Source organism: Perna viridis, chromosome 1 (assembly GCF_037379345.1).
Source record: "Perna viridis isolate PV_CMFRI_1.1 ecotype Kerala chromosome 1, ASM3737934v1, whole genome shotgun sequence".
In the NCBI taxonomy this organism is placed as follows: Eukaryota; Metazoa; Mollusca; class Bivalvia; order Mytilida; family Mytilidae; genus Perna; species Perna viridis.
In genome coordinates this window covers 47628624-47641121 of record NC_142445.1, presented here as the reverse complement: position 1 = coordinate 47641121, position 12498 = coordinate 47628624, and the positions used below count along the sequence as shown (strand labels likewise).

Sequence of the window (12498 nt, the reverse complement as noted above, 5' to 3'; positions counted from 1 at the left end):
TACCCCAAAGAACTTAAGATAAAGGATACTACAGACACTGTGAAGTCAGCCTCATATCTTGACCTACACTTAGAAATCGATGGTAAAGAAAAACTACTGACCAAACTTTACGACAAACGTGATGACTTTTCATTCAGACTTGGCAACTTTCCTTTCGTCTGTGCCAACATCTCTTCAGCACCTGCGTATGGAGTGTTCATATCACAACTCATATGTTATGCCAGAGCTAGCCGAAACTACGCAGACTTTTTGTATCGCGCTAGAACTCTAACAAATAGGCTTCTGGAACAGGGTCTGTTGCAACAAGATTGAAGTCATCACTACAGAAGTTTTATGGACGTCATCATAAACTCGTGGATCGTTATGGTGTATCCATCTGCACCATGGAAACTGATTTATTCAATGTGTCATAGTTTTCCTTTCCTCGTATGTCTACCCCGGACTTGACTTTTCATGAACAACTTGGCGGGTGTTTCTAGAAAAGGAGAGGACGCTTACACTACCGGTGAACCTGAGCCATGCTCCCAGTTTTTAGTGGAGTCCGAGTTTTTGCTCATTTGCTTTTATTACTTTGTATGTATGATTTTAGTTACTTTATGTTCTTTGTCTGTTTTCCATATCTGGTCTCTGACCCTAGATTGCATTCTTTTGATTACCGCTATAACCTTGGTTCCCTTGATTACTCTTTTACTAGTAGGCGATCAATTTAAAGTAGCCGAAAAAAATTGAAATAGTCCTAGAAAAAAAAGCGTGGAATGTCAAAGTTTATGGAATTCCTTGACACTGTTTTTAACTTTTGATTCTAGTAATTCACGCCGCAACTCACTCTCCCAAGATGAGGAGATTTAAAAAAAACGAAGTAAATCTCAGATTCAGTGAGTTTAGACAAAGAGCAGATAAAGCTGATATTCAAGGAAGAACGGCTGAAAAGTGTAAGCAAAGATTACAAGTTGAATACGAGAGCCGTGTATGGAAAGATTATCGCAACAGAAAAGTGTAGGAAGTTAATCAGGCCGCTTAAAAATTGACCTCGCTGTTAGGATTTCACTTTCAAGTAATTACTTGATAAAGCATTTTCTACAGAGGCGCACGCTTCCTTTCAAGACTTGTTTTTTTTTTTACTAAATAATGTATTGACGGCCTCTTGGTTCATAGAAATACAACTTTATTCAATACATATAATATTCAATATAAAAAAGAAGACTTTAATGAAAGTCGAGAGGTGATAATATCAATTGAAAATGTACCTAAATATAATATTAAAACACGTGAGAACAACTTATAGTAAATATGCAATAATGACGTATTCGGGTATCTCATTGACTTGATTGATAGGTCATTCCGGGTCATCCCCTATATGTGTACAAGTATTCAATGCCCGTATATAGTAAAACTCCCGATCTGTTAATATAGTTGAAATGCATTAATACTAAATATACAGGTATCAATCCTTTATACAAGTCACTTAAGGAACTTCAATTTTGAAAAAAAAAAAAAAAAAACATCGATATTGCTTGCGTGTTTAGGTTGCCTGGAGAGTCAATAGAACCAAAAAGTTAGAGCAATAGCATACCATTAATTATAAATGTCAATCGAACGACTTTTCACTCGTTGGGTAGAGTTAAGAAAGACTTTGGGTGTTTGACGCAATAATTCTTTTCACTTTTGTCGGCTAAAACAGTGTTCAGTATGTCTTCTCATTATAACAAGCCGATTGATAGTTCATCTAACCCCAAATGACTTGGAGAAAGTAGTGCCAAATAAACAAAAAAAATCCGTCTAAAAACATGGACGGGTACCAAACGAAAGTCTACAGACAATGCCATGTGACAAAGTCCTCGTATCAATTTTAGAAAAAAAAAAAAAAAAAACACAACAGATATCATCATCATTAATCACACCTAAAACTATAATAAACTAAGTGAAATCGGTGTGAACAAATGTTAATTATTTCAAAAGATTCGTTTTGCAGCTTGTATAAGTCATTCCCGTTCAAATAATAACATTTAGAAATTTGTAGAAGGCTTTGAGAGCCGAACTTTGCCTTTTGTTGGTATAATTCTTTTAAAAGTAACCTTGGTGAGCCGCTTCATGCAGCCATTTATGAAAATCAAACATTTTAATCGTGAATCAAATTCTATGGAGATGAACACAGCAAATGCGATAAAGACTACAGAACATTGGCGATGATATTCATGTGCTTCCCTTTTGTTTCTGGTAGTTAATAGAATTAAACAACGATTTTGGCTGATAATATAAAATTAACTAACCTTGATAAAACTGTTCTATCTCAGAACAAATAGAACTAACCTATAAAATACATTAAGTATACATTCAAGGTAGACTCAAATATTGTACATTGCTGAAATACTTTTAACTCTTATTACGCAAATCTATCGATTGAATGGATGCTTAATAGTTTCCGTTTATTAACTTGATTTTTATATTTTGTAATGATTCTCTATTTTGGTTTGTGGAATAAATGAAAATCGTGTGAACTTCTCAAATTCGGATGAAATGATGTTTTAATTAAAGATTTGTAAATTTATGTTGCAAAACATTTCTCAACTCCTCGTAACATAAAACAATGGCCTTCACAACTCAAATAATTTGTTGTGATAATAACTTCCTACAGGCGTTAAGAAATACTTTATAAAGATACCATAACAGCCATGAAATTTTCAGCAATTAACCCTTTTTCGCCTTATTGGACCAATGGACCATGTGAACTTTTGAAGAATGCATTGAAAAGCAAAAACAATATTAGTGTTTTGCAGCTCATACTTAATATATTGAAAACCGTAATAGATAAATCAAAACTTTCAATTAAAGAAATAATCCTTATGATAAGTTTCACAATAAACTTTATTACGACGGAAGTTAAGAGTTACTTTTGGTGGAGTTTTTAATGTTTTGATACATTAAAAACTATGATTTTTCAACACTGCATACTTTTATTCCCCATACTCAGTTAAAATCCCGACTTAAAAACATTATACATCGTTGATACAAATATATAGATCTTGGTAGAAATCCCTCATGCTTTGTAATAAATAATGTTTACAAAATGCTGGAATTTTTAATGGACAACATATTTGTTCAGTGTGGTGGACGCGTTTTTCAACAAACAGGCATTCCAATGGGAACAATTTGTGCTCCTCTACTTGCTGACCTATTCCTTCACTTTTATGAGGCAGACTTTATAACTGATATGATCAGAAAGAAAGAATATCGTTTAGCTAGATCCTTTAATATCAGTTTCCGCTATATAGATGATGTGTCATATTTAAACAATCCTAATTTTGGGGATTTACCCCAAAGAACTTGAGATAAAGGATACTACAGACACTGTAAAGTCAGCCTCATATCTTGACCTACACTTAGAAATCGATGGTAAAGGAAAACTATTGACCAGACTTTACAACAAACGTGATGACTTTTCATTCAGAATTGTCAACTGTCCTTTCATCTGTGCCAACATCCCTTCAGCACCTGCGTATGGAGTGTTCATATCACAACTCATATGTTATGCCAGAGCTAGCCGAAACTACGCAGACTTTTTGTATCGCGCTAGAACTCTAACAACTAGGCTTCTGTAACAGAGTCTGTTGCAACAAGATTGAAGTCATCACTACAGAAGTTTTGTGGTCGTCATCATGAACTCGTGGATCGTTATGGTGTATCCATCTGCACCATGAAAACTCAATGTATCATAGTTTTCCTTTCCTCTTTCCGGACCTGACTTTTTATGAGCAACTCGATGGGTGTTTCTAGAAAAACAGAGGACGCTTATCCTACCGGTGCATCTGGTCCATGCTCTCAACTTTTGGTGGAGTCCGAGATGCTCATTGGCTTTTGTTGCTTTGTATGTATAATTTTTTTTTACTTCATGTTCTTTGTTGTGTGTGTCTGTTTTCCATGTCTGGTTTCTGTCCCTGGATTGCATTCTTTTGATTACCGATATGATCTTGGTTCCCTTGATTACTCTTTTTATCTTTGAAATGCCAATGTGGCAATATTTTCAGTTTTCAGACAATATCTGGAAATTAAGTAGAGGTAGTTAAAAACTTTCGATCAATGGAATGGAATGAAATCTAACAGTATTCCAAATTTAAAAATACTTTAAACACTGAGGCTTCATTCCTTGCATTGCATATGGTAGAACCTCTCGGTGATGGATTTGGCTTCCTCTTTCGATAGTTTTGGTTTTGAGTACTTCTTGTATACAACTAATTTTTTATCGTGATCTACCTACATATTTGATTTTAATGCTGCTGTTGATTGGTTACTTCTTGAAACACGTGTACAGTATATCGAAACTTACAATATATAAAATTGGTATTTTTTTTGTATTTAATAAGAATCAAGAAAGTCTTTTGTGTGTCGAGTTGTAGGTTCACTTTTTATACAGGTTATTTCCAGTATGATGCAAAAGATTTTTACAACTTTAGTCAAAATCTTTAAAATCGTAAAAGGTAAAAAGAAACTTTCAACTGATGAAATGAACCTATTTAATCAGCCTTCATAAGTCGAAGATGTAGGATGACTCCGTATAAAAAGCTATCATCCTTAAATGGAAAAAGAATCTTGAAAGCCATTATAAATACAAAGGAGCCTGAATCATCTTTATAATCAGTCCGAAGTAAGACTTCTCGGGAATAGATGACTTCTGTAAGCATTTATTACCCTCGGAGGATAAAATATAACCACCTTCTCTTCTTAGTAAGAACCGTAAAAGATAGGAAAAGAAGTTTCAATTTCTGGAATATTCCTGAAATCACATATTCATAAGACGAAAAAAATAGCATAGAAATAGCCTGAGTTAGCGATTCATGCCCCACTAGTATCTCTTTGTAGGTACTTTTTTTATTTCTTTTATTTATGAAAGAAGTAAATTTATGTTCATAAACATTGTTATATAATCTGAAATATATGCTAAACTATATTTTATTACACTATTTAATATTACATATTCTTACCGGGCTTTCTTCTTTGTCCGTTACTCTCATATACAATATTTCTTCTGATAACTCATTACGTGCCATGGTTAAAGAAACTACATAAAAACAAGGAAAACTAATGATAACCATTTCACGTATAGAAAGGTCAAAATAATACATCCGCATTTTTCTATTTTTGTTTGTTTGGGACGTCATTTTATAATTTCTGTATGAAAATTGATTTCCTTGCTTACCTCCTTTTGATTTTCGCTATAATTTTGGTTCCTTTGATTAGTCGTCCTCATTTTCCATTGCTTATCAATTTGAATGATTACAAAAGATTTTCACAGATTTATAAAACCAGTCAGTACTGGAGAGTCTTACTGATTATTATAGATGTTTTTACTGATAGTCCGGGATAAATGTTGAGAAAATTGACTGATAAATATCTGAACTGACTGTGACTTTCAAAAATAGGACACGCTAATGATATTCACCGAATGTATTCATTAAATAAAAACTTTGATAAATAAAAATAAGTCAAAACTTTGAACATTTGAACTAAGTCTGACATGATATAGTAGGACAAGAACTATATTGTATTGTGTTATATTGTATTGTTTATCATGATTTTCTTTCCTTATTTTCTTAAATCGCTGGTCAATATATTTACTATACTCGCAGATACAAAAGATTCGACTGATTAAACTACGAAAAAATAGATACATATGAAGCTGTAATTAGATTATGTAAATATCAATGGTACACTCTAAAGGGTTTTGTCATTTTAGACAATAACTCATTTAAAATTAAATTACTAACCTAACTTATTATAGAATATGATCCACTGAGTTTCTGAAAATTCCAATTGTCATTTTAGACAATAGCTCATTTAAAATTAAATTACTAACCTAACTTATTATAGAATATGATCCACTGAGTTTCTGAAAATTCCAAACGGGTGGGTTCAACCATAAATTACTTTCGTTTTCTTCCTTTGAACTAGTTATAATTAATTTCAATTGAAAAAAAATTCACATTCATATTGTAATCAAATAAAAAAAAAATGATAGCTCGTAAATAGTTTAATACATGTATTTATACTGGTAAACCGGGTAACTTATATTGAAAAATAAAATATATTGTTTCAATACATTAAATTGTCTTTTGAAATATCAGTCGTATATTCGATTTTTTCATATTTTTTCTTACCTTTTTAATCGAAACACAATAGCTGTTTGATTTATTTATAAATCATTCGATGGTTTTGGAGTCGTCATTCCATTGGCAGCCGTTCATTTGTAATGGTAGATAATGCAATATATCATCTACTTTTATGGTAAAGTTCCGGGTCATAAAAAATTACCTGGAGATATAAATAAAAATGGTTACAAAATTTGATTTTCGGAACATGTTAAGAACTATTTTCACTTTCATTTTTCAATTAATTAGGGATTATTGGTGGGACAAATTAAAAATAACAGAGGAATAGGCAAATTAAAGTTGAAGAATCTACGATAATATTACAAGAATAAACCCGATCTATGGAATATCTAACAAGAAAGGGAATCAAAGGAACCTATAATCACAGAGATCGCAATCTAGAGATAACGACTAAAAAAAGAAAATAGAAGTTACACGAGTAAGTGTCAAATATGATTTTTTTTTAATATCGACCATTTCTTGAATGGTCCTGATATCTTCAATCAAAACTCCAAATACTAGTACAATCTTCTTCTGAATGGTATAAATTATAAGATTATTTATGTACTATATGAAATTTCAACTAGTTAGACAATATTAATTATTGTTTGATTTATGTTATTGTTTTATTTCACGATTTTGTTAAGAAATTAAACCTTGCACAATTAAAGTCATAAACAAATATTAATATGACATAACGACACTTTTAGATATGGATTAACATAATCGGATGATAAAAATTGATATCAGCACAGTCTTACTATAGACTGACTTTTGAAAACTTTAATTTGACAAATCAAACCTGGACGTTAGCATATTTGACATTCATCAAAATTGATTGCATAAAAAAACATTTTACATCTGTAATTATTAAAATAAAACACATTTATTTAAATGTTTACACTGATAAGATACGGATACTGTTATCTGAATTATCTTATTATTAAAAATAGAAATTTGTCATAAAATCTATATCTGAGTGATATGAATTAATTATTTACGTATTTATGTTTAGGAAAACTGACACTGTTTTTTAGTTTACACATGCAATATGCATACAGATATACATTTGACCAATTTAATACTAAACTGGTTTTGTATCAATTTATATGTTACAAGAATTTTAAAGAGATGACGTTGTATTTTTATAAAAAAATGATATGTCTTGGTAATTAAAATTCAATTTTACAATGATTTTATTTCGCTGATCTAAGCAGTCTAGTATATATTCTGATGTATAAATGATTAGGTAATCTTAAGACGATGTATAGCCATCAGAGGAATTGGTCTGTGTTTCCTTTTGAATATGAAGGTATATCTTTAATAACATTGGAGGACATTTCAATTTTTAATGACAGCTCTCATTATTTGTTTTGAACTGGATTGTATATGGTAACAAAAACTAGTGTAATCATCTTTTTCCCTTATCTGATGTACAGAGTCCCAATATTGTAAGTAAATTTGTTTAAATGTACTATGTTATGCATTAGCATTTAGCATAACGGCGCAATATGTTATTAAATACCTTTTCATTTGCTTTTATTTCTAGTTTGTAAGTAGTAATCCTTGGTTTTTGCAAACAGACAGTTATAAGCAACATTTTAATTTTATAATTTTGTTGGGTTTCTTATCGTATTGTCAACTTTCCTTTCATCTGTGGCAACATTCCTTCAGCTTGCCGTAATTATGCAGACTTTTTGTAACGCGCTAGATTTCTTACAGTTAGGTTCCTGGAAAATGGTTATGTTGCTACAAGGTTGAAGTCGTTACTACAGAGGTTTAAAGGCCGTCATAATGAATTCGTGGATCGTTATGGTGTATCCATCCGTACCATGAAAACTGATTTATTCAAAAGGCTGAACATACCATTGATATATATATATATATATGTATATATATATATACAACGTCTCAGAATGTGACGATTCTATTCGCTACACTGCTCCATCGGATCAAATTGATACAGGGAAGATAACGTAAACTTATAGAAGGGTCTGAAAAATTCCCAACGATGTTAGAACTGTCAAATTTGCGAAGCAAATTTTTGGTCGTTCCCTCCGCGGGACTCGAACTCGTACCGCTGTGACATCTATGGCAACACCGCCTGCACTAAGTCCAGCGCCCTACTACCGTACTACCATACATCGTGTACTAAGTTACAGCCCTAGATTAATCCTACGAGGAGGAATGACCCGGCCAGCGAAAGCTATATTTTTATATAGCCTAGCTGGCCGAGTGGTCTAGGGCGCTGGACTTAGTGCAGGCGGTGTTGCCATAGATGTCACAGCGGTACGAGTTCGAGTCCCGCGGAGGGAACGACCAAAAATTTGCTTTGCAAATTTGACAGTTCTAACAACGTTGGGAATTTTTCAGACCCGTATATATACACACATACATATATATATATATATATATATATAAACGTATTTGATAATATTCTTGCTTTCAAACTAATGGTCCTGTAATACCTTTTTGTAGTTGAAAAATAAAATCGATTTAGGGGAAGTATAGGAATATGGAATATGGATTTTAAGAAAATCAGCACATGACTACATGTTATATGCATACGTACTAACAACCATTTACAGCAATACTATTATTATACACACATATATTCTAGCTGATTTCATTTGCACTAGTTCATAATACCAAAAAGAAATTTGCTTACAATTAAAGTATTGCAATATATAAAACATTAAACACATATGTGTTGCATTTTAAAATAATTTTCAGTGCAACCATGAGTACTGACCTACATGCATAATTGGAAGGAAATCAGGTTTGAAATGCTCTGTTAAAAAATAAGTGAACAAAAAGATGGAACAAAATGATATGATACAATAATATCTTCAGATTAAAATGTTTTTATAACTTATTTAAGGCAGATAAAATTTCATTGTACTCCATGATGTCAATGAGTAATCATGGGAACCAAGGTTATAGCGTTAATCAAAAGAATGTAATCCAGGGACAAAGACCAGACATGGAAAACAGACATACACAACAAAGAACATAAAGTAACTAAAATCATACATACAAAGTAACGAAAGTAAATGAGCAACTCGTACTCCACTAAAAACTGGGAGCATGGACCAGGTGCACCGGTAAGGTAAGCGTCCTCTATTGCAATTCTGTGACTTAGCTGAAATGTCAATTCATTCAAGATGTCACAAACAAAACATATTCCTTTTTCAAACCATTTCTTACAAAAGATGTGTTTTTTTTCACAGTGACATCATTATTGCACCATATTAAGCTAGTTTAAAAACATTTTAAATTATATTTTTTTCCTTTTTTAACAATAACATTCCATGCTTTGAAAATTGTTTGTACAATTACTGATATAGTATACCATTTCAACATTTTATTGATATATCTTTATCTAGTATTGAAAACGACCAAAAATTTGCTTCGCAAATTTGACAGTTCTAACATCCGTGCATTATTCTCCAAACACGATTCATATGTTGGCTTTTATACAACTCCTAAAGTCAGCACCAAACCTATAAACGCGAGCATTTCCAGGCGGTTTATCGGTTTCCAATTCCTACATCAAGGATTTTTTGGTATTAGGCTCGGTTGTATTTTCTTAGCAGCTATACTTTGTTCTGCATATCTGTTTGTTCCTGTAACTAAAATGTCAACAATACTATGGTCTAAAAACTTCAAATAGTAATCCCATAAAGTTATGTTGGCTCCAAGGTTGACGTCGGCCATATTTTACGGATCCGTCTAAACTATGACGTCATATACATAACGATGTCACAATGCGACGTCGTCCTACATTTTCGAACACATATCTGTTATTTTCCTAACTTCATACAAGATATTTTAGCATAATAGTTTCAGCTTTACTTATTGTTTAAGTAAATGTCGTTATGGCGTTCTTGCAGTAAATGACAAAAAATGTCGTTTTGGCGCCGATAGGGTTTAATATATCCGCGACACTAATATTATCTCCTATGTACCCCCCTTCCCCTGGTTTGATCAAGATTTATCAAATCTTTGGAGTTAAGTAAAGAAATAGGACGCAAATTCTTCAAAACATATTTTGGTTTGTAATCTTTTGGACAAGAAGTAAATTCTTCTGTGTAACTGAGAAATGCCCTTATCCTGAAGCGTAGGTCAAAGATTGAATAGCAAAGAAACTAATATCTATCCTAAAGAACTTAAAAATTCTACTGAAAACCATCAGATCCTAATGATTTATAATTGTTCATATTTTCAATACTTCATTCGCCCCTACTACAGTTATTGCCACTTCTAAAGACATCTTTTGCACATCAGTGAGTGTTTAAAAATCATGATCTATAAAGTCTGATCTAATATCTTCTACCCCACATTATATAATACATGGTCTTCAGAGTTATTTAAGTTTTGGTAGAAAGTTTCAGTTTCTTTCAATATACCAAAGTGGTCTTTTTGGCATGTTGTAACTTGAAAGTTTCTAGACTCAAGAAGCAGAAATATTTTGTGGATTACTCCCCTTCTATCACTTTTGCTCTAGATCTGATCAATTAACATCTCATTTTTCTTTACGCAGCTTTTCCAGATCTACCTTTTTTATTCTAAGAAATTCAAATTTTGTACAGATAAATTCTGAAACGTATGAGAGATTTAAGTATGTCAATGAGTGTGAATGCTGCATCAGCTGTTTTAAAAGACCCCGATGTAGCAAAAACATTGCCTACTATACATGACAAATATGTTGTCGTACCAGCAAAAAGTCCAAAACAACATTGGTTTTTTTTCCTCTGCAAAACGTATTACTTTCAATATTTATTATCAGAGGTAGACACAGAAAATAATATAAGTAATAAGACCTATACTTTCACTACACTCTCGAAAGAAGGAAGAGATAGTGGAAAATAATAAATTTGTCCTATCCTCTTTTGGTCTCTCTACCAAAGACGATGACTGTGATTTACCGTCTATGTACTGGATTCCTTAACTCCACAAGAATCCATACAAACAACTTCACATAGCTGGATCTGCAAAATGTACTACCAAACCTCTTTCACAACTTCTAACTTTAATACTCACAAAGAGGATCTCCAGTCTTACATTGACACTGGTTACTCCCGTAGTGGTATTAATTCAATGTGATCCCTGAAAAATTCGAAAGATCTTCTGGAAATCCTCAATCGAAGAATATTATCAGAATACAATAGCATTGAAACCTATGATTTTTAAACTCACTATACTTCTATTCCCCATACTCAGTTAAAATCTCGACTCAAAAACATTATAAATCGTTATTACTCTAACAAAGACGATGCAGCTAGATACAAATATGTAGTTCTTGGTAGAGATTCCTCATACCTTGTAAAAACTAATACCAAATCATCTTCCTAATATACCGAAGTTTTCAAAATGCTGGAGTTTTTGTTCGTTAACATGTGTTCAGTATTAACAGTTGTCCAGTGTAGTGGACGCGTTTTTAACAAACGGTCGGTATTCCAATGGGAACAAATTGTGCTCCTCTATTTGCTGACCTAGTCCTTCACTCTTATGAGACTACTGGCTTTATAGCAGATCTGATAAAAAAGGTACATTGGTTAGCTTGATCCTTTAATCTCTACTACAGACACTGTGACATCAGCCTCATATCTTGACCTACATTAAGATATCGATGGTGAGGGAAAACTATTGTCCAAAATATACGACATACACGATGAATTCTCTTTCCGAATTGTTAACTTTCCTTTCAATTGTGGCAACATCCCTTCAGCACCTGCGTATGGAGTGTCATATCATAACTCATATGTTATGCTTAAGCTTTCCGTAACTACGCAGACTTTTTGTATCGCGCTAGACGTCTTACAATTAGGCATCTGGAACAAGGTTATGTTGCCTCAAGATTGAAGTCATCACTACATAATTTTTAAGGTCGTTACATAAACTCCCGGATCGTTCCGGTGTATCCATCTGCACCATGAAAACTGATTTGTTCGAAGTGTAATAGATTTCTTTTCCTCTTTCGTCTACCCCGGACTTTTTATGAGCAACTCGGTGGGTGTTTCTAGGAGAGCTTAAAGTGCCTACCTCACCGGTACACCTGGTCCATGCTTCCTGTTTTAGTGGAGCCCGAGTTGTGCATTTACCTAATTACTTTGTATGTATTATTATTGGTAATTTTATGTCCTTTGTTGTGTTTGTCTGTTTTTTTATGTCTGGTCTTTTTCCCTGGATTACATTCTATTGATTTGAGCTAAAATCTTGGTTCCCGTGATTACTCTTTCACAAAGATCAGATTTGAAAAATAAAATGTTTCTTCAAATAACTTGAATAGGATACTGTTTTACCTCCTATTTCCATTAGCAAAGTATTAAAAAAATAGCGGATTGTTGATACA

At 32.7% G+C, this 12498-nt stretch overlaps 1 protein-coding gene across 3 annotated transcripts in view; it reads right to left on the bottom strand.

Annotated features, from left to right (window-relative positions):
• Positions 1-6302, bottom strand: part of LOC148629080 (3'-5' exoribonuclease HELZ2-like) — a 30258-nt gene extending 23956 nt beyond the window's left edge. Inside the window, exons 1-3 of one of the 3 annotated variants that reach the window (XM_088543482.1) lie at positions 6153-6302; positions 4980-5056; positions 2271-2310 (exon numbers count right to left, since the gene is read on the bottom strand). In XM_088543482.1, the coding sequence (XP_088399608.1) occupies positions 2271-2310; positions 4980-5045 (106 nt within the window). In that variant the 5' untranslated portion in view covers positions 5046-5056; positions 6153-6302. Of the gene's footprint in view, positions 1-2270; positions 2311-4979; positions 5057-6152 lie in introns of those variants that run through there. The other 2 variants (XM_088543500.1, XM_088543491.1) reach the window with 2 other exon arrangements.
• Between the last annotated feature and the right edge of the window lie 6196 nt (positions 6303-12498).